Consider the following 24547-nt stretch of genomic DNA (forward strand, 5'->3'; position numbering starts at 1 on the left):
ATGAATGCTTCCTTCACTATGTATGTGTGCATGTGTCGTGGCATTTATGCACGTGTAGCCATATATAATGCCAAGGGCGCTATAAATTCCGCACACATTTATTTTAACAAGCTCATTTCATTTAAATAAATACATATAATATTAGTAATGTGCTCGCTTGTGAAACTTTTTTTTTCGCAAACTCACTTTTCACTTCACATGCAATTTGTTTGTCTGCTTTTGTGCTTTAAAGCACACGAAATTTATTGTTATTAAAATTTATTTACACTCAAACCTGCATATGTGAATATTGTATGTACATATATGTTATAAATCAAGTACCTACCCACATACATACATAAGTGTACTATGTTCACAGCATAACCCCGGGGCGTATGAGTAATATACGCTTACCCACTTAAAATGCATGAAAAGCTGTTACACACATATCATGCTTGTCACTTGGCACTTACAAGCACATACATACATATGCGTGTGTGTAGTAAGAATGTACATTGAGCGTGTTTGCTGGAATTCAGTTGCAGGTGTGTGCATATTTGCTTATATTATATTAGAATGTGCGCTTAAAATTTGAATCACTTGAGTTCAAAGCTTTCACACTACATTTTTTCGCACATTGAATAGATTATTATGATATAGTTGGTATATTTTTGTTAGTGCTTTTGAGATGTACATTGAGAATTATACTGTTTAGATATAGAAATGTGAGGTTTTGAGGTTTTGAGGTTTTTAGATTTTATGATTTTTTTTTCTCTTTGGATCGGCCAGTTTGTATGGTAGCTATGGGCTATAGTGGTGCGATCTAAACAATTTTTATGGAGATTGTAGTGTTCTCTTGGAGAATAATCTATGCCAAATTTCGTAAAGATATCTTGCCAAATAAGGGAGTTCTTCATACAAGATCTTTATTTTGATCGATTAGTTTGTATGACAGCTATATACTACGGTCATCCGACTTAAATAATTTTTATGGAGATTACAGTGTTAGCTCACACAATAATCTCTGCCAAATTTCGTAAAAATACCTTACAAAATAAAAAAGTTTTTCATACAAGCATTTCATTCCGTTCGATCAGTTTGTATGACAGCTATATGCTACAGTGGTCCGATATCGCCGATTCCTACAAATATGTAGCTTCGCGAGCAGAAAAGTACGTGTGAGGAATTTCAGATCGATATCTCAAACCGATCTATTTTCCGTATATATCAACGGACAAACTGAGAGACATGGCTAAGTCAACTCAGCTCGTCATGTTGTTCACTTATATACTCATATATGTATATGTACATATTTCACATAATACAAAAACAAGGAAGGAAATATATAATATTACTCAATTGTGTGCTATAAATTAATAGCTACAATTCAATACCATTTCTCAGTATCACATAGATTACATAAGCCTTACAAGCATAATGCGCTGATTGACTCATACCTTACACACAAAAAAAAGAGGAAAAAAGAGATCGATTTGTGGATACTTCTTACAGTCGACAGCAAAATCGGGCAAATAAAATACAACAAAAAAACTACAGAGTAGATATAACATAAAAATAAAAAAATAAATACAAAACAATTGTACATGAATGACATTGTTAGCAATTATAATGATAAGAGGACTAAATATCAGCAACAGACCGGATTTCAATCGAGTGGGTTGCACGAATTAAGCATAGATTCGCCAAGTGTGGGAGACTGCGTGTGAACTCAAGTGTGTGTGTGTGTGAATGAATTGTTAAATAGTCGCTTCAATAACTTGAAGCAAAATCTGTAATCCGTGCCTACAGCATAAAACAAGGCGATACTTGTATTTGTTAATAACCGTTATATACGAGTCAATACCAACAAAGCATGATTACGGACAGCTCTTAACAATTTGCCTAGCACAGCAGTGTCAGGCGCAGACACAATTATATGTTTGCATACATATGTATATACATTCGTAGAGTTCGCTCCGCTGCCATTGTAAATCACTCATCCTTTCCACCGCTAAACCTACGCAGCTTAAGCACGAGTCCGATGTAAATTTGTCAATTCATTGAATTGTTAACTCATCAGCGCTGTCAGTTGCATAATGTAAATGCTCATTCGGCCATTATTTATTCATCAATTTACTAATTTCGAAAGTAACCTCACTCACTCGATTGTTTTTATATTTTTTATATATAGTTTTCCTTTAACTTCTGTTGGAGCGTGGGGCTAGTATTCGTACTTAGTATATAAAAGCGGGATGTTCGCATTGCCATTCCGACAGTTTTGTTACAATTGTTTGTAGTTTTTTGTTGTAATGACATAACGGTATGAGTTTGTTGCTCGCAATAAAGAGGGGGAGAAGAAAGAGTTTACAGCATTGTTGAGCTAAGGATACAAATAAATGTATATAAATAGAGCCTATAAATATAATAAGGAATAGATTTAGAAATACATTCACTGCCGCAATGAAGGCTTGATTGTGTTAGACAGAAAACCAGATTAGATTATTTATATTTTGTTTTTAATATAGGCACTCTATGTTTTTAACAATAATAATTCTCTATAAGGTTAGTTTAGATTAGGTTAGGCTGGTCTAATATGCCTGGGCTTGACTCGAATTTCAACAAATACCCCCAAATGCTTAGAGCGAGACAAGTGCACAGCAGATGCTTCATTGTTTCCCTTGTGCCTTGCTCTTGACATTTCCTGTAGTCTTCTCGATCTATCATCCCATTTTGCAGGCTTGTTTCGCCACCAGCACCGAGCCAGATCGTTCCATCGCATTTTGATTTTCCTTGCCATGCTTCCGTCCAGATCGTCGTATCAGTTTTCAATTTTCGGATGACAGCGGTACATCACTCACGGTTCTTACGACAGTCGGGTCTAAATAACCGAAACTGACCCGGATTTTTATCCGGCCAAAGCCGTCAAATCGACATCATGCCTCGAAATTACTTTAGGAATGTTTTCTGCCGCTACAACAACAACTCTTGGCAAACTCGTCCGCTTGATAGATAGGTAGATAGGAAAATTGAGACTTTGCACTGCGACCTATGGTCTATTGTGCCCTCACCTATATCAGCGAAAAAAGTCGATTATTTCCTTAAACGTCACTCTCTACTCCGTGTGGAGCAGCACCTTTATAGTGTGGGACCGACTGCAATGCACGCTTCTGGCCCTAGCATCCTGGCCAATGCCGCAGAGCGGGCTAGTTCGTCGGCCAGCCGGCTACCACTTTATGCTTCGGCACCCAGATTAGGTCCACCCTCCCTTTGCCCTAGATGCCTTTATGACTTGGTGCTCAGTAGAAGTAAAGTCGCTTAGTTTTGCCAACTCTCTTCACTGCTTTCCAAGACACTTTTGGCCGTTCCTACTAGAGAATTAGTCGTTAGGCACTTTCATATGATTCTGTCAGATTTCAAAACAGCATCTAGTGCTTCTTCTCTTCCTAACGCCTTCAATTCATTTGCGGCATACATATTTATTCTTATCTTTTTGGTAGTCGCACGTAATTTCCACATAAAATCTTGACTTTATTAACGCAAGCACAAAATTAACTTGTGTAACATAATCTCAGGCATGTGTCATCATCAAAATCAAAGCAGGAAGTGCTACCCGCTTACTATATCTTAAAAAAATTATCATTATATCTATTCATTACAATTTTGTCTATGAAATTTCTTGCTTTTATGGCTAGCCATAATACGTGGTAATGTAGCCATAATATGTTTGTATGTCAAATATGTATATATATATGTATATTATTTCACCCAAGCGTTCTATATCCCACTGCTGCAACCTTCATGCTCAAATGCCAATCATTGCCCACATTGATTGGCCATTCCAAAAGCTTTAAACGCTTGCTCGCCTGCCTTAACTTGTTCCAGTTCTGCTGAGCTATAAGAGCTGAGAACAAGAATTTATGGCAATTTTATAGGCAAATTTGCGGTTTACCTGGAATGAGCACGCATTAAAAGGCTTTAAAGCTGACTGTGTGCGGGTGAAGTTTGGGGAACACTGTGTGCTAAATTAAAAATGGTTATAAGAAAAAATATAAAGCGTGGAAAGTAAAACTAAGAAAATAAATATTTGTTACAAGTAAAGCTGCGGTTTTAAATTTTTTTTTGGTATTTTTGTTCCGTTTAAATTCTTATACATAAATATTTGATTTATTTACACACAAACACGAAAAAAATGCTTATGCTTTCAAATGCAGTATTTGATTTACTGCCGTTTCTTGCCGAAAATATAAATTGATTTAATATTCACTTTGCCCACAGCGACACCCACACCACTTGCCATAATCCTTATAAATTCGAAGTCTTACAGCCGCTAATCCCAAAAGAAATAAACAATAAATATTTATGCTGTGACAGCAGTACAAAATGGCTTAGAATTCGCCGAATTCAATAAGGCAACCCTTTTTTGCTTAAGGCAGTCAGCGCTGCCTTTCAATTTCGGCACCCAAATGCTGCGGCATGCTTCAAGTACACACACAGAGTTTATATTTACTTTCGTTTTCGATTGAAATGTTTTACAACCCATACAAATTTAAACATGAAAATAAATATACACACACCAATATGTATGTCTAGACCAGCATTCAATTGTCTGGTAGCTGTGATTGTTGGTAATGCCAGCCAAAGTTTATACAATCTCTCTATGTGCTATATGGATGTGTGCGAATATTAAATGGTGCGGCATTGTTTACCTTTATTTACCTGCCAATCCCAATCTGCCAGCCTCAGCAATAAACTCAATGTTGCTAGTATGTGTATTTTGTGTCTATATGGTAAGGTAATAGCAACTTTTAGATCGATACATTGAAAATGTTACTCATACGCACTGTCATCAAGATAGCATGCTTATTTAAATGTTGAACATATGTGCTTAAATTTCGTAGTTCCTTAATCCTTTAAGCATTTTTCTACTATTTACAAATCGGTGAAACTTATAGAACCTCTTTAGCTCCACTTTAAGCTTTCTTATGCCCTCTAATACTCTTAAACCCATAATTTAAACTCGTTCTGGTTCTATTATTAACATTATTCCATCGTATACAAAAAATGTATGCTTTAATTTCCAGCTCTTAATATTTTCTTTTGCTAATCCTCCACAATTTTTTTTCGCTCCCTCTCTAATTTACTTATTTAAATTAATTTTCTTTTATTGCATCATCAAAAGTTATAGGTTTCTTGCTTTTGCAGCGCTGCAGTTAACAGCTACTCTATTTTTCCGCATTAATTGCACATTAAATCAAATGTGGCCATATAACCAAAGCTATCATGTCAGCCAGCTTTTGTCATATCCATATTTACAGACAAATGAAACGAGCCATAAAGCTATGGTCTGGTATTTTTTTTAGATATTCATGCCACAATTTTTTGAAAGCTTTCCAAAAAAATAATTAAAAAAATTTCAAAAGTTAGCAGTTCATGAAGTGGAGGTCTCAAAAATATTGCCATAAAACTATAAATATAGTATAATCTCGCAATGTCTGGTGCAACGGTATAGTGGGAACAATTTTTTTTTTCAAAAAATGGCTATAAAAACAATTTTTGTGCCATTTTTTTACTATTTCAATTGAATTCTAAATGAAATTTAGGGATTTGAATAGTTCCCTTCATAGACAAATCTATAATGAAGACTCTCTCAGGTAAATCAATTAAGTAGAAGCTGAAAAATCCTGGGTAACGTTTTGAAAAAGACTGTCTCTAGAAAAAAGCGTCTGTTGTATGATTAGTTCCGGCCGAAACAGTTTGGATATCCGATCAGCACAATACTCATATCTCAGAAAATTATTTGTATTTTAAAAAATATGTGGGCATATTCTTGAATAGTTAAACTATAGTTAAACTTTGAAAAACAAAAACATTTTTTTTTAGGTCTAGACTGGAATACTCCTTAAAGACATGAAATGGTTTGCACTTGCATGCAAGTAGTGCTGGCAGTCTGAGTCTGCTCTGCTAGGATACAGTATTACTATATATATATAGTATTTCTCTCAGTTCTATCTCACAACAGCATTCTGTTCTACGCAACCTTTGCTGTACATAACTTTCTAAGCATCCTGCTTACTATATGTATACTAAAGTCAAGGTCATTGAGCACGCATTCTAATATGTCGCGTATGTTACTTTTATTGTAAAATATATGTTTTGCATTTTCAAACGCCTTCGACTGGTGATTGCATTTGCTGCTCCACTCCCGCTTCACCACTTGCGTACAATCTGTTTTATTTCCTGGATGTGTGTGTTCTTCGCGTGTCATATATGTATTTTTCCTCGATTCTTTTTTCACTTGTTCACTAAAACATGGCACTAAAATGCATCAATCCACGTCAGAAAAACATGTTGTGTCCGAGCGAAAAAGTCGTAAACTTTTACAACTGCAAGCAAATCGAACAGGGCACTGCAGGACAAAAAATTGAAGCTCAAAGTGTATGCACTAAAAGACAAGTCGAATGCAAAAAATTTGATGGTGTTTATGTGTAGGTATATATGTGTGTGTATTATTTTTGGAAGGGTTGTGCTGAGTGCATTTGATTTACTGCGAAATTCGACATACTTTTCAATTCGTTTGATTTGAATTCGCACTTCATTGCACAGCGTAAATTTAAGGGTGGAGAGCAAGTATTATGTTCGTACTAAATCAAAAAGGTAAATAGTATATATAATATATATACTAAGAAAGTCGCGTAAAGTGTATGCAACGAAGTGGCAAACTAAGTGTCTCTGCATGAAAGAAGAGAAAAAGGTAAAATTTTGATGAATTACCACAAGTACATGCTTCGTTGCAAGTATAAATATTATTTGTGTGTATGTATTCTCTTTTATGCTCAATCATCTTATTTTACTGACTATATCGCTATAATAAGTGTGCTGCATGAAATATAAGCAATCACATTAGAAATAGTATTTTTTTGTTGTAAATTGCATAAGCAATTTTTTGGTACGATTTTGCTGCCCAAAAGCAACGAAATATTGTAGGCAACCACCTTGTGTTGCTATGGATAGGTAAATATGTACATAGTTGTGTTGAAACTTTGTCTTCTTTACCACTTTCGCCTTCACTCTTACGCATCACCATAAACTACTTTGTATATTTTGTATGCTAGCTCACTAAAAGTTCACTTCATTATTTACCCACTACAAGCAGCTGGTAGTTTTGGAAGTTGAATCACTTTGTGGATGTTGCCATAAATTGAAGGAAGTTTAACTGAGAGTTTGCTTTTGTTTTTGGGTGACTAGAACAATGACACTTTTCGGATGATCGATTAGATGTGTTTGATGTAGAGATATGATTGCTACATTCTGGCATTAAAATTTTAGTGCGAATATGATTGGTGTGGGCGTGAAACATTCTATTGGAGCTAGAGAGAGCAGCGAATTTAAATTTTAAGCTTTAAATGCCATTTTATGATATACTCAAGTTATGAGGTAGTAACAGAAAAGTCCATGTCCTACCATATAAAACACATTTTTTGGCGAAATTCTTTTTTTTTTTTTACTCAACATAGGTCCCTGCAAGAGATACACTGATCATAGCGTCACTCTAATTTTTTGATACCATTTTTGTAGTACGATTTGTGCTTTGTCCTCTTCATTCGACGAAAATTTCTTCCCAGCGAGCATTCTTTTGAGATCTGAGAACAGGAAATAGTCGCTAGGGGCTAGATATGAAGAATACGTTGGATGCGGAAGCAGTTCAATTCATGGAATTTTGCTTTCGTTTTCACTGACAGCAAACCATTTTATTTTGTTGCGTCTTTCCACGATTTGGAGAAGGTTAAATGTGCGCAGTCCATCCGCTGTCGATTTAATTTCGGAGTGAAATTATGAAGGCATGTTTCATCTATTGTCATATTTATATCGACGCAAAAACTCGAGTTTATTAGGCTTGAACCTCTCCAACCATTGCTCATCAGATCGTTGTTGTTTTTAGTCAAAAGTGAGCTCGCGCGGCATCCACTTTGCACAGATCTTTTTCGTACCCAAATATTTATAAATGATATGATGTAGATGTTCAGTTGGTATCTTAAGAGTGTCTGCTATCTCAGCCAAGTGTTTGTTTGAACTTTTTGTGTCACACAGAGGTGGTATAAATTTTTAGTAAACATCATAAAGACCTTTATCATTTAAAAATCATAATTCTTCGGCGGTCGTGAACCTTTCGAAAAAGATATCTGATGCCTTCAAGATTTTCGAAAAAAAGTTACAACTCTTTATATCCTTGCCTACTTTCATATATACGACATTTGACTTCAGATCTAGGTATATTAACATGGCTTATATATATATATTGGGTAAACCAGTTATGTATTGAATATCATTTCCAGCACTTCGTTGTCCCACATTTGCATTTATTTATTACATTAACAAGAATATTTCCATTTTATTGCCCGCATTACTCGTCAGCTCGTTGCTGGACCGCTGTCATTTTTCATCTGCGACAGTCACCAGTGATGGATGACAACAATGGCTTTTTTGGCAAAATATACAGCGCGTCGCATACAATCTCAGCTCGTCGCACTCGTACAGAGCCGACCGTAGAGTTGTCAAAATTTATAGCTTCGCAAATTTATTTAATTTTTATGTTATTTTGTTGGCATGCGGTCAACTTTGTTAGTCAACAATACTTATTATGAGCATGATTTTCATAGCCACAGCCAGACATCTTGATATTTGGCATTTTCATGATTTTCTTTCTTTTTTTTATTTTTGTTGGCATTTTCTCTTCTAAAAATCCATTACAAGTGGGCTCAGCTTTGCGACCACTTGTTTGTGCAATGCATTTTTTTCGTCATTACTTAGAAAATAAGTGCTAAGCAAGGAAAAATGTATAGAAGGCAGGAAGTACAACAAAAAGGACATTAATAATAAAGAAAACGACAAACGCTGCAAATGTTTCGAGTATGCCAAAAAGCGCTGAAGACCACACATAAACATAATTGATAAGCATAATACATATTATAGCAACAACAATAACAGAAGTTACAACATGAGTAATATACAAGCCAAAAAATTACTTCTATACGCCCCATTTGTTTAAAATATGCATACTTGCCACAATTACATATTCACTTTTCCACGTTTACGCACTACTCATTACTCTTTCTTGCTTGTATCTGTTGTTGTCATGTTTATTATTTCCATGTTTTTGGCTTTGTTTATCGCCCTCCATTATGTGCTGCTTCACATTGTATTTGCCTGCCAATCACAGCTCCTTTATCTCGCCTGTTCATCAATTAGCGCCAGCAATCTAACATTTTGCTATGCAGTCGTCTCATGACCTCGACACTCCCTTGTTGTAAACTCTCTAAAGCTGTTACTTCAATCACTTCTTGTGAGTACTTGTTTTTCTTTTTGTCTCGCTACTGTGCTGCTCCTCCTTCCGGGCTATTGACCATTGGTCCTTGTGGCACCCTGTTTATTAATTCATTGTCAGCAGCGCATCCTTCATGTTTTGTTGCTTCTTCTGCGTGTTCCTTGCCTTTACTGACTACTTCAACATTCCCTAAACGTTCGCTTGTCCACTTTGCACTTTCCGCCTCAATTTAACTGCCATTGCTTGTCGGTGACACTGATGCAAAGTGACAGCAAAATCTTCAATATCACAGTCCGTCATTCTATACCCTATACACAATGCAGTCTACAAGTTTAGCAACACACACACACATATACTTATGCCTTTGCTGCACTCGTGTATTTGTGTTTGTGAATTCTTTTATTTATGTACTCTCTGATCTATTGTCATGTCGTGCAACGCTTTCAGCTTTCTGGAAAAATATGATACCAATCCTTTTTCCACATAGCATTTTTTCACGCTTGGCAGCGGCAATGATGCATAGCTATTTGCTTACTACATGTATTTGTTGCTTTTCTAGTCCATTTTATGGCGCCATTTTGTTGTCCTCGCTATGCAAATCCTTTTGGGTAAATCTGAAAGGATTCATACGCTGTTGGATTGTTGTGATTTATGGCGCTTATGTTGGGACTCTCAAGTAATTTGATACGCTCAAATATGTGTTCATTTTCTGGTGTTGCTTGAAGGTTTGGCGGAAATTCTTTTAAAATTAAAAGGCATTACTTCCGAAAGGAAATCTCATTTCGTGATGACGGCGTAAATTAGAAGGGTATGGAGCCTTTAAAGTTTGCCTAAAGATTTACCAACTATGCTCCTCAAATGGTAGAAGGTGGTACAGTAAATATTTAGCCTCGCCGTCTGATCGCGAAAGTAATTTTGTATCATATAGTCCGATATCGTAGACGGCTGTTATCAAATATTCTGCCGAAAGGTGTAAGTCGTGTAGCACCGAGTGATTAGTTAGGTTAAAGATATCAGTGGATCCTGCTATTCATTCAATTGAAAGGGAAATCAAAAAACGCTTGTATACTGTAGGCAGACCGTGACTCTCCTGCTTCGAAGACGTCCGATAAAAATTGTTTTAACGAATTCCAACATCGTCGCCCATCGGTTTTTGATGAGCCACACTCAGGTGATTCGAAAGCTGTTATCACGGAGAAGAACGTGATGAAAGTTGACGATCTCATTTTCCAAGATCGCTGATTGCAGGTACTCGAGTTAACTTAGACCTCAAAAAACTTCGAAAACGGCTATCACGAAGACGATCGTGTTAAAAGTTCACCCAAATCGCCGTTTGGAGATGCTCGAGATAACTTAGACTATAAGCATATCAAAGGCTATATTATGGATGAAATATTGGGCGTAAGAAAGCTAGCGCCTTTAGACGTCTTCGGATAATAAGTTCAAGCGTGAGACCACTTCACAATAGTATTTAACGAGGCTAAAGCGCAATCGTTTAATGATCGTCCACGAAACATGAACCCACTGGTCTACAACAGGGACCAAGTAACATTCGAAAAAGTTGGCTTCATACGGCGAATCTGCTCCGAAGATGGCGAAAACTGTCCGATTGGCCGAAATGGTGATAACTACCGTTTTCTAAGATTCACAGGGTGCAATGTACATCGACTACGTTGAGTAGGGCAAACGGCCGCAGAGGTCTACTACGCCGAAATATTGGACTGATTCGTCGGCGAAATGAAGAAAAAACGTTCCATTTTACTATTAATCCGTCACCACGGACAAATTATACGAATTTGGAAAAGAATTGCTGTCGCATCCACCGTATTATTGAGAATTGAGCCGAGGCGACTTTTGTTTTCAAACTTTTAGTATCTTTCATTTCACATTGCTGCGATCGAATATATGTACATTTTATGACCCCTGTAGTTATACCCCTCAAAAGCAGTTTATAATTTATAGCTCATTAAATCACATCTCCCTTGGATGACCACTGGCTCATTTGCACTGGGTCCTTATCATCAACTCATATGACTCATCTCATTGAACTATGCGGTTATGAACTACAATCGTGCTCTTAATTGCAACATTCCACAAAACGAGTCCCCTCCAAGTATGCATAAAGCGTAACTAAACTGACATAATCAAATATCTGGAATTTGTTGTCTTTGTTGCTTTGCTCAGCGCAAATATTTTTAGCTGCATGTGAACGCTTTTGCTGCTACATATTTGCTTCATGGCAATGAGTATGAAATTGCTGCTTATGTAATTTTGTTTGTGTCGATGATATCCTCTCTGCTTTATCAATATATATATATGTATATATATGTTTACATATATATGTACTTATATGACAACATATGCGTGTTTATTTAAGCTTGAATGCAGTTTACTACTTCGTTTGATGTTGCAAATGTTATTGGCAGTTTATTTGTTTATATATACATATGTACCTATGGATATACAAGTACTTATGTATACATAATAAAATAGATATATAATATCGAAATTATTACATATCGCTAGGTTGGTAATGTCTTCGGTTTTAGTACGTGCGAGCATAAACTGAAATGTGTCGTTTTCAGAACATAAGAATAGATATTTCTGAGATAATTCAGACCTAGTGGATAAAAAGTCAATTTCCCTGTATTGACTTTGTCACAAAGTTGAATATTTACCTCCGATATCATTTCTTGATTACGGTCACATATCCCCACTCTCCACCGAGAAAATACCTTTTGTTCCATTCGTAAGATAATCTATATCTAGCACTTTAGGTTACGATAAAAGGTTTCAGTTCTTATTTCTTCATCGAAACGCAAGAGAAGACGAGTTTAGAGTTTCGACATTAGAGTTTTCCTAGACTCCTTGGCATCACCATGAACCAAAGCGCTCAAGTGCTCAATCGTTCATCTATTGACTTCTCTGAAGACTGTATTAAATTAGAGCTTGATTGGTTCGAGTTACCTATTAACAAGCCAATTCGAAATTTATGACTACACCAGAATTTGTTTGGCTTAACCTTGGAGATATTGTTGGTGGGACATCTTTCGGCCAAATAAGTTTGCATTGTATTTAGGAAGCGAGAATACAGATTTTCGCTACTAAAAACATTCTACAGATCTTTTGCAGCTAACCCAGTTCCTTTGGTTTCAAAGATCCCGAAAGTAGACAGAATTCTACTCCCTGATGGCTGGTTCTAATTGTATAATGCGTCTAGTAAAAGAAATCCATTATTTTTTCATTAGATTCTAGATTTTATTTTGTATTGTTGAAGATCCGAGTTAGATCAAATAAATGCCGTTTTGTTCAATAATGTGTTGTCATTTTGTAGGAACTTTCAAAGAAAACCTCGTCTCTATTGACAAAAACTGCGGCAGTCGATTTTCGCAAGCTTCTCTTGACGTAAATTTTTCACCAGTACAATCGCTCGCCATAGACAGGAAGAAGTAGAAATATGTTGATGTCAGTTCCAGACCATATGATTAACCCATTTAGACCTACCGTCTCATATATATGTATTATTTTGAAGTACCCTTGATAAGAAATTGTTTTTTGTTGTATTATTGCATATATACGAGCATATGAGCCTACTGTATCACAAACGATACGGCCTTTTCAGCCTAACTTGTAGAAATGTAATTTTTTTAACATGTTTTTTATGTTCTGTGATACCTTAGGTCTAATAAAAATAGACAAAGAACACTTAAATTAAAAAAAAATAGTTTCAGGTCTAAATGGGTTAATGCATAAGAAACTGCTAACGAAGATCTTCGAGCTTCTGGTAAGTCGATACGGATATGTGTGGCTTGTCGTTGTTCTGATGAAACACAATTCCTCATCTATTCACCACAGTTGGCCGTTCCGGGCGGTTGCTTTCTACAGACGGTCTAATTGTTGACAGTAAAGGTTCGAATTAAGAGTTAAGCTCTAGGGGGGCATCTAATATCAGATTCGAAAACGACTGTTTCCCTTGACGTTTACGGAATAGATGAAATCAAAGCTGCACATAATTGGCTGCTAGTATCAGGACCATAAACAATACTCACATTTTGCGCCGCCTGGCTTAAATTTACGCTCTTAAAGAAGATATACTTCTCTATTTTTGGCTCAAGCAATACTGAGTCAAGCAATCTCAGAACTGTTTCAGAAGTTTTCTTAGTACGAAATGTTTACCTTCTGATGCTAAACAGCGTAACCAGATCGAACTTATACAATGCAAGTTACAGATTACTAAAGCCATCTAACGGAAAAAAGCCTCCTTTTACTAGACCTTATATGTACATGAATAATATAATATATTTATAAATTTTGTATTACTTTTGAAATATTATACTCAACAAATTTTAATTTAAGCTTTCAATACCTCATATTTTCATAAAATTCGAAAAGCCCTTAATACATGACTTGAAAGTATTAATGTCCAAATTATCATACTAGTACTGGAACAAGTCACGTGTGCATATTATTTTGAAGTGGCTGAAACTTTTTGAATTTTTGAATTCAGTCTCACTGTCACTCATATTTCCATTTTACATACAACTGTGCATCTGTGCGAATTTTTATGACCGCATTGCTCGCTTTTAGCTGCAAAATATCTTGTCTATACCCATGTATGTATATATAAACATTTAAATTTGCAAACATGTGCTGCAGTAAGTGCTATTAGCCGAGTTTATTGGCACTCTTAATTCCCTTAAGTGGTAATGCATTTGCTTTATTTACCGTGTAATGTGATACACATGATTACACACTCGTAGCATTACACTTTACAGTTACGAGGTAGCATTGATGCAGATCTCTCGTTTTTGTTAATTGCATATAAACTGAATTACTTGTCAATCCAAAATTGCTCATTCCCTAGATATGCTGTACTGAGCTTATATTACATATGTATATAGGATTATAGTGTTATATATTTCACTCCAGTTGAAGCATAGAGCATATATATGTAAACATATTGCACGAAAATAGTGCAAAGCTTTGTAGTTGTAAATATTTAAAATTCATCTATTTTGGAAATTTGATTGACAATGTTGGATTAGAATTGAATTGAGCGCGCATGTTTCCAAGTGAAGTGGGTCCGAACCGAAGGACGCTGAAATCTTTTCCGCACCTGCATTCCTAAAAACTTGGGTTTCTCGAGGCATATGCGGTAGTGGAGGAGTCTCTGGAGAAGATGAGCATTGAGCTTTTTCAGCTAGGAGTGAAGGTTGGGCTCCGTCAAGCTATGTTTTAGGCTACTGGACTACTGAAGTATTTTTCAAGCAGAAGTGGCTACTGTTAAGGTAGCGGTAGACGTACTGCTGCTTGCGCTTGCATACTAACTGTGCGTTCAAAGTTGACCAAGGAATGTCTATCCTCACTAGATAAAGCATCAAACTATTTCATTAACAGTCTAGTTTCGGTGTCTGTTCATAGCGGAGTCAATGACAACTGTCCAGCCGATGAGCTAGCCAGATAGGAACTTTTCCCAGCTCTCATTGGAATGGGACAGCGTTGAATCTCCATTGGCGTCTTGCGTTCTAGCACTGGACCAATAGACCTTGCATGCGCTTAGTAGACGCTGGTCAATAACCAGTTTTTGCGCGACTGCAAGATCCTTCTGGCATATAGTAGAACGCAGAGAATCTCCTGAACTACTTTCCCTTATCAAAGTACCGAATATTAATTTATACTTCTTGAATATATCATCCGTCTTATCTAAGTAGTTTAAGTGCCTTAACGCTTATTTTTAGTTGACTTTAAAGTTCTGAAAATATTAGTCACTTTATGTAAATATCCTGTTACGAGTTGGCAGTGTTGCCAAAGGCAATTAAGGCACTTAAACGTAATTGACTGCATTCCCTACACTTACGGCGCCAACTTTTGGCTTTCAATGCGCGAACTTAAGATAACTTCTGACATTTTGAGCTGCGAAAGTTCAGCTGCAAGTAAATGCCAAATTCGCGTGCGTTTATCATGCCAATGGATGCTATAAGTATTTTATATACATATATGTAGACATATATGTGTATTGTTATATATATGTACACATATATGTATATTGCAACCCACGCACACCTACATATGCATTTTGAGTGTTATATAACTGTTTTTCGCGCATACAATGCGCAGTAAAAATTTAATCAACATTTTCGCATGCTTGAAAATATGCGCAAAATTAAGTGGCAACACGCACTTGCAGCTGTGCAAGTAAGTGCTAGTACTTAAGTGTGTGTGTGCGTAATATATTTGAACACAGTTAAGCAGACAAAGCTTATTAGGTGCTGACACCACAGTGCCAAATTGAAATTTTTTTAGAGAAAACAAGTGCATGAATATAGATATGTATGTATGTACATATACAGATTATGCCTCTGCTTGGCAGCCTGACCTCGCCTGCTGTGTTTAAATGCTAATTTGATAATAAAATTATTTATTCGTTTTCAGTTTTTTGTTTTTTTTTCCATATTTTGGTGTCTGCTCCAAGCAGCTTGCCTGTCTAGCAGTCTTCGCACAGGTACATATGTATATAAACCAGCTACTTGTATGTTTGTATGTGTATAAAAAGTTCATGTGTCTCGTCACTTAAATTCATCAAGGTCATTGTCATATTGGCCAATGTATTTTTGTTTTTCGTGCCGCAGCTGGAAATAAGCCGACGAGCTGTACACTTAATGACACACCAGGCCGAAGCTGAGCGAATTTTGACTATATTTTTCCTTCTTCCAAATATATTTTTGTTGAACAACAAATTATTTGCTAAAATACATATGTTACTTACGCAAATGATATGTTTTCTATAACTTATTTCTAACACTACCATATATCAGCTTTAAAGTAGACTGCAAAATAAATATTATTTAATTTAGGATTTTCTTAGAAAATTGGTGTGTGTCTGAAGACACAAACATACATCTAATGCTGTTCTAAAGATTTTGACCTATGCAGTGTGTTCTCTTATGCGATTTAACATTCAATTTTCCAAATTATTCCCAGCTTGCTCGAATTGTTTGGCTCCGTAACCGCTCTAGGCATTTACATAAGTGTGTTTGTGTTTAAATATTTAAGCGAACATAGACAGGTGTATTTCGGAATATATATATGTAAGTGTGTTCTCTTCAATTTGAATAAGTGTCCCAATGCGTTTTGACGTTTGCTTTTGTGTGTTATTATTTTTTAACAGCTTTTGTCTGGGCCATAAACGAATTTGTCGTGTTTTTTACGACTGCCCAATCTGCTTAAATGTGTCTGTGGTTGTTTTTTCAGTTTTTTTTTGTATTCCTTAGGGTATATTTTTAGTACAAATGTCATTGTCTAAATACATGGCAATTAGTGTGAAAGTTAATGTAATAAATATTTTTGAAGCACAAAAAAATTAAATTCGATAAAAAACTTTTCTGACTTATATATATTAAAGTGAGAAAAATAACGTAACATAATAAAACGTAACATAACAAAGCATAAGATAACATAAAATAAATAAAACGTAATTTAAGGGGCCATACCAGTGTGACACTTTCAAAAAAACTTCTTTTTTTAATGTTTTTGAATAGCAGCGTTCTAAACAGCGACCGCTTAGAGGTGCAAACATATATAAGTGAAACTTTAAACGCGCTTTTCTCGAAACGACATTTTTCAAAATTGCTGACATCATAACTCAACGAGAAATTGATCGATCGACTTCAAATTAAAACTGGGTATAGTTGAATACATTTGCTATACAATGGACTACGATCTTTATGATTGGTTGAAAATTGTCAATTTGGTATTAAAAAAACGACATTTTTTTTCGTAAATAACCAATTTTTTTTTTTTCAAAATTACGCCATTTTCTTAATTTTTGATATTTTTCAAAGATCGTATTCATTGTATAGAAAATATATTTAAATTTAATAAACATTTTGATTTTTTTTTTACTTTTTGCACTTCCGCAGACAGCACATAACTCCGTTATTTTTCAATATTTTTGTAAATTTTTTTTTTTTAATATAGCTAAAAATATACTTTATTACGTCCATAGAACGTCGAAACATTCAATCTAGTACTTTCTTTAAAAAAAATTCAGGAAAATCGCCTAATTTTTCATGCATCACACTGGTATAGCCCCTTAACATAGCTAAACATAAACGTAACGTAACATAGCAAAACATAACATAACACAACATAAAAATAACGTAACATAACATAGCATAACTTAACATAACATAAAAATAACGTTACATAACATAAACTGAACGTAAACTTAACGTAACATAACACAGTATAACTTAACATACCATAAATATAACGTAAGCATAACAGAATATAACGCAATATAACTTATCATAACAATATTTACTCTAACTTGACTTTGCATAACATAATAAAACACCAGAGAATAATGTTTATTTTTTAATGTAACTACATATATTCATATACATTCTCTGATAACACAATTTTGCATAGCATGTACCATAATAACATTGCAAATCATAACAGAACACTGGATAACATAAATTAATGTAACATAGCGTTTCATATATGTACATAATAAAATCTAACATAACTGAACATAGACAAACATAAACATAACTAAGCTTAACGTAAATATAACGTAACATAATGTTAGCATAAAAAAAATATAATGTAACATAACATAAAAAAAGCATAAACATAAATAAACTTAACGTAAACATAACGTAACATAATTTTAAATTTAACATCACTTTGCATAACACAATAATATTAACAATTAACATAGTATAAATAACATTATAAAGCATAACAGAATACTGAATAACATAAATTAATGTAACATAGCGTAACATAATATAACAAAGAAAAAGAACATAAATTATATTAAATACCTTACCACACAAAAAATAAATACATAGTAAACTAGCTTCAACAGGCTAAAGCTTGAATTGAAAAAAAAAATCAAAAAGTGAGCTCCACAAAAATTAAAATATTAAAATTACAAAAAGCTTAATTGAAGAACTTATATTGGTTACCTTATTTATTGATTGAATTTTGAATATTGCTTCCATTTTAAATCTACCCACCCACAATTACCCCAGTAGCTTTCACCGCCTTGAAGTATGCTTCAACCCTCTGCTACTTTGGCGTCTAACACTTAACATTTGCGTCGTTGCCTCTAGTCTTTCCTGCCGCGTCGCTATTGACCCCATTTCGCTGACATTTGAAGCCAATTTTAATTACTGATTCACTAGGCCTTAAATTTAGTTGACGTTATTTGTAAGCGATCTGCCAAATGTCCGAAATTTGAACATAAAAGCCCAATCAAGCGGGGAAAATTGACTTAAGTAACGTAATTTAATAGCTTCATTAGTGTTAGTCAGTTGTAGGCGGACCGGCGAGCATTGCGAGAAATGAAAGCGTAAATTTCCTGTAGCGGGGGAGTGTTATTTTTTGTATGATATATGAAATTTTAAACAAATTAATTATGTGGGGTTTTTTCCATAACCACTTCTAGTCCCTTTAAGTCATACTTTAATTAGAAATAAATTCCGGTTTCCAATTTGTATTGTGTTTCAGAAAATATATGGGGAATGTTTGGCGGCAGTAAAGTATCTGAAGGATTTTTGAGAATTTTTTCTGTGATATTCAAATCAAAATTAGGCCTAAATTTTTTCGTTTTTCGGACTTTTCAATATGTGAAAATATAAGAGACAGTCCATTAGATATCTGAGAGTGGTCAGAGGCATACAAATTCTCACTTTTCCGTGGTCTAATTGTAAAGAGGTGTCCGATGTGGCCAGTTCATTTGCTTCACAGTTTCTTAGAATATTAATATGTCCTAGGAACCCCCTGCAGGTTTATCGTGAAGTAGGATCTTAGATCCACTAAGAGGTCAAGGCATGCTTTCAGTAACTTAGAAAAACCCCCTTAGAAAAAACTTTAGTCATCCCAAAGCCCCTTGGCTATCTATATATATGCACAGCTAACCTCAATAATACTTCGGGTGCACGAGCAGCAACACAGGTCGAAATTCTCACAGTGTACTGGTTTTAATTTTCAACCTAATATTAGCACATTCATTCAACAGCTGGACACTGAAATGTCATAAGATATTATAGTACTATCGCTGACCTCTCCCTGCTGCAGTGATTGCCCTGCAATTAACGAGTCACACTTGCTCTTTATAACTCGGGAATTAACTTCTTTCACATATTTACATATTTACATAAACTTCCGGCACCTTCAGCGCAATTTAACACTATACTAACAACTAAACAGGCAAATGCTAATGAAAGCAAATAAATATACACACGCTTACTAACTGAATCTGTATGCATGCTTCTGTGTGTGTGTGTAATATAAGCACATGGACTTAACATATTTCGCACTGTCATTGCATAAATCATAATATAGCAGCGGGAAATAAAGCTAAATAAATAGGTTGTAAGTGATATACATACATATGCTTGTATGTATGGGTCTAAATAGTTGTTTGTAGGCTGTCAGGATGCAAGAATCACACTAATTACACGCACTAATGAATGTTGAGAGAGCTTTGCCAGCAGGGAATATGGACGGCTTTTGTAGATGCTCCATTAGTAGTGAAAGCACTACAGAGAATACGTGCTAAAATAATATTAGGTTATATTCGTACTTACACTTCACTCTTTCGACTCAAATATATATAACTTTCTAATTTTAGACGCCATTTTCTTAGAACTTTAAAAAAGCAACAATTTATTTAAATTAAAAAAAATCTGTATTAGGAGTGTACTTCCTTTTAATATTCAAAACTAACCGCATAAAAAATATGGTTCAATTTACTATGTTAGGTTAAGAGATCGATTCTAACAGGGATCTCACTCGGACATCATAGAACGCCGGTCCGTTTTGTTACCCAAAAATACTATATAATAGATCATAAGATCTTTACAAATCTATAAAGCGCTTTGGGAGCTTTCACAAATTTGTTGAGATGGCGAATGTCCGTTCCGGCTAAGTCTCCTGGTTCCAATGTGAACGGGACAAAACTTCCCCTGTCTGGCTAGTCGGCTTTGCAGCTGCCAGCGATTCGGCTCCGAAAAGAGTGTGATGCTGGCTAACTTTTTGCGCACAGTTAGAGTGCTCTGCGCTAGTATTGCCGCTCTGCTGTCTGAGTGAAAGCTTATTTCCCTGAAAGAGGCTACACTTCGTAGTAGTACGTCTACCGCCACCTTAATACCAGCCACTTCTTTCTAAAAAACCCTGCAGTGGTCCGGTAGCCTAAAGCTAAGATTGACGGAGGAGTGCTTACAGAAAACTTCAACTCCAACTTTCCTTCCTAGTTTCGACCCATCCGTTCGCTCGTTGGTATAGTCCGCAGTGCACCAGAGGTGTCTCTGAGAGTCGCTCTTTCCACACGTTCATCCTTTTTGGCAAATGTTACCCAACTTATGTAATATAGTTAAATTATACTTTCTGAAACTGACTCAAATTGGTTTTTTTTTTCAGTTTCAATCTGTCAGTAAGTTTTCCGAATTGCCAGCTGCACTCCTTAACAACAAATCTCTGCAGTGAAATTAATTGCTTATAAATTAGTTTACATTCAATATGTACATCAACGCGACTAGTTGCAAATTTTTCATATTTCGGTGAAAAATATACCAGTCCGACAGCGGTTTCAAATGAACCAAAATCTAACTAGTGTTATTCAATTTATAAAGCAAACTAACTGGTTTAGTCTGGATACGTTAAAAATTTGAATAAATTAAGTTTAAATACGTATTATATATACATTGATATTGTGTATTTTATTGCCAGTTTTTCATGAGCATTTCCTTTACATCAAAGCTAATATATGTCCATATTAAGAAAATTTTATAATCTGTTCGGCTCAGTCCCCAACTATTGAAGGTCTGAACTTTTTCTTAACAGTTAAATTTTATATATGAAGTTCTGGTTGCAAACTACTACTTTTCTAACTAGTTTGATTTTAGCCACGAATTTCGTGTTGCACCACTGGGTTATACAGGGATTGTCGCTTTACTGCATTAAGTTCCTCCTTCCCGCATTTGTTGTTTGTTTTGCACTTGCCAACCCTACTGTTTACAATACGAGTACACTCTTTCACCGCTTTTCGTAGAAGTGTTTGTTTATTATGACAGTTGGAATATATAATATGCGTGTATGTGGCATATAAAACAAATTTGTGTTGTTCGTTGCGTCGTTGGTGGCATCATCGGTGTTACCTTTCTTACTTTTAAAGCAAATAAACAGAAATGACATGCGATTTTCTCGCAGCCTTCTACCAACATAATTTTCTTTTATTTGTCCCTTGCATTGCCAATTTATTTGTTCTCACCTACTTTAAGCTGGTTGGTACACAATTTCATTTTATTTGCACCTTCTTGTTGCTTTTAAGTTTTCTAAGTCTACTTAGGAACATTAGTTTGTTTGTTTATTTAGAAGAATTCGTAGAGTTGATACGAAAGAAAGGTATTTGAACACTTATGTATAAAGTATAAAGTTCTAATACTTACTTATATTCATATTACAAATAACTTTGGTTCGTTGTAGGTAAGTTTCATGTAGAAGTTGCTGGTGTTGATTTTTTCGGGACAGCGTCGGAAACTCTAACTTATTTTGACACATTTTTAGTTCTTTATACAAATCGTCACCTAAAATACAAAACAACGTATCATCAAAAAATCGGAATTGAATTTTTTATTGCTAACGATTCACTATACAATATGATATATATGCAGCATAAAATAGTCGACTTCCGCTGTCAGATATAACCAATAGATAACCAATACTTAACCATTTTAAAGCCAAAACTTAAAATTTTTTCCTTTGCCTGTAAACTTATGAAAAGTGTTGTTACGTTATTTTGCATTTAACTAACGAAATATACATTTCTCTCCGGGTCAAATTTGATCACATGACATATTGAAATCGAATAAATTGTAAAGTGCTTAACATGATTATATGTTTTTATAATGTTAAATAAACTTTTACCGTCTGATCGAAATTGACTCGGACTGATCCATTTAAACTGCGCCGCGCAACCGAATGGTATTAAAATATATGACCTGTCAGTCCGGCTCAAATTTGATCATACAAGGTCGAAGGTTGGAGTCATGTGTCATCACGCAAGTGAGGAAAGTTCTCTGAGCGTCATTCACTTGCGTGTGGTCAGAAACAATTATTTCACATATGGCTCAAGCAGTTCACGATTTCCGGTCCTCGACCAAGTCTGCTCTGGGTAGCCTTAAAAGCGAATTGTATTTAACCAGTAGAATATATAATACAATACAAAAAACTTTTCAACACAGAACCTTTTTTAATCCATTTAAGAACTTCCAAACTAAACTTTCTATGGTATCTTTCCACAAATTAATTCTTGATAGCTTAATTAATAAGTTATGAAAATGCCTTTCAACCTAATCTATCATTATTTGTTAATTACCAAACATAATAAAATATGTTGTTATTAGTTCGGCCGAATTACAATCGTTTATGGCGGTTTCAACAATTCTTACCTCAGCTGATTGTGTATCATTCGCCCCCAGCCCCTTAGGTAATAAACGCTGCTGTAAGAATTACAAATACAAGAGGTGGCATTGTGGTGTGTGCACGACGTAAAAAAGCCTAACAGAGTAGGTCGGAGGGAAGCATAGAGTACAGACAGCTATAAATAAGTAAATACATGCACATGTAACGAATGAAGTGAAATAAATTGCATGAAGAAGGTCACTGTCAGGTTGTGTAGGGTTCAGACGCCTCATCAGCGATACACGCAGCATAGGCACACACACACATGAGTTAAACATATGTATGTATGTATGTGTTCGTGTGCAGGGAGGCAACCACAAATGTAAGGCAATTTTTAACCTGTCAGCTGATGAATGTTGAAAGCAATTGTTGGTAGTGGGTTGATAATTGTGGGTGTAGCGCTGGTAGGTTAAATTAGTGTAACTTCCGAGAGGAGGCACTAAGGCGCTTAGACGCCCACATTCATTATGCTTACTATATATTATAAATGTGTGAGGACGCACGAGCAATGAGGTTAATAATGCTGCTAGAAATGCTGTAGAAAATTCATATTTTTTTGCATTTGGCGAAACCTTTTTTTGAGAGATAATGATATATAGACTATGGATTGTTTCTTAAAAAATTATAAAAAATATTCAAATAAAACTCAGCTATGCCTGAAAATTCTCAAAGGTTAGTTATTAAAAATTACTCCAAAAAAGCTACTTATAACAACAATAACAATTTTTTAGATTTGACTCTACTTTTTCACGAACTTTGTTTTAGAAGTTGTTCTAATAGCGAATTACTGATAGAGGAAGGAGGAAAATATATACCATAGCTCACAAGTGTTCAGTTTGAACAGGTGGGTGACTCCAGATCTCTCTCTCTCTCTAGACTGAATACTGGACTCAACTTTTCAATATGATAATATATCGATCTAATGAAATTTTCGACCGTTGTATACATACCAGACTTAGAATTCAGTTAAAGTTTTCGACACTGTTTACTCCTAGTGGCTTTAAAATCACTAAAGTCTCTTAGGGTCTCTTCCAAGACAGTGAAGGAATTTCTTGACTTCTTAAGAGATCTAACGGCCTATTTCACGATAACCCTATAATGGCTTCCAGAACATAGTGATATTTTTGGCAATTGTGAATCTGATGAACTAGCCAAAACTGGCACCACTGTACAATTAGACTCCGGAAAAGGGGAATTTAGATGCCTCTGGCTATTTTTCGATATTTAATCGAAAAATATGTGGTATATACAGCTAAGTCTAGGTAGATAGACTCCCTAACTTGGTTCAACCAGCAAGCAAACGTGGAATGAATGGAACCATATTCCATGGAACGACTATTAAAACTCAAAGCGAAGGACATAAGAACTTTAGTAGATGTGTTAACTTGTCACTGTCGATTGCCAAATCATGCTAGCAAACCGAGAATACCATATACTAGCTGAAACAGAAGAAGCTGCCTGAAGAAGGGGAGGCTATAAACTACCTTCCATGCGAATGTAAAACTTTGAATAAGAATATAATCGCAACGAGGATAGGACGAGTGTTTCTTGACAACATTTCAGAGGTTGCACAAAGAAAGCTTTTTGTACTGATGAACTTCAACAGAAGTTCAGGGTGGTTCAGAGAGAAGAGAAGCTTCTAGGCTCAGTGGTTTCACAAGGCTTAGGTGCGTCGTCAGACAGCCAGTCTACCAACCTACCTATTTAAAGAAAATATTGAGCTTCAATTAACTAAAGCTATATGGCTGTTTAGAACTAGTTTTAACCATG

The 24547-nt window shown here is 35.3% G+C and overlaps 2 protein-coding genes across 4 annotated transcripts in view; one reads left to right on the forward strand and one right to left on the reverse strand.

The window, feature by feature from the left end:
* LOC126763311 (serine/threonine-protein phosphatase rdgC) overlaps nucleotides 1-24547 on the forward strand; it is a 124205-nt gene that overhangs the window by 61951 nt on the left and 37707 nt on the right. The window lies entirely within an intron of this gene.
* LOC126763313 (antigen 5 like allergen Cul n 1-like) overlaps nucleotides 1-24547 on the reverse strand; it is a 109122-nt gene that overhangs the window by 38179 nt on the left and 46396 nt on the right. The window contains exon 2 of the mRNA XM_050480667.1: nucleotides 21763-21900. Within this exon, the coding sequence (XP_050336624.1) occupies nucleotides 21763-21874 (112 nt within the window). The 5' untranslated portion in view covers nucleotides 21875-21900. The remainder of the gene's footprint in view (nucleotides 1-21762; nucleotides 21901-24547) is intronic.

Source organism: Bactrocera neohumeralis, chromosome 6 (assembly GCF_024586455.1).
Source record: "Bactrocera neohumeralis isolate Rockhampton chromosome 6, APGP_CSIRO_Bneo_wtdbg2-racon-allhic-juicebox.fasta_v2, whole genome shotgun sequence".
Taxonomy (NCBI): Eukaryota; Metazoa; Arthropoda; class Insecta; order Diptera; family Tephritidae; genus Bactrocera; species Bactrocera neohumeralis.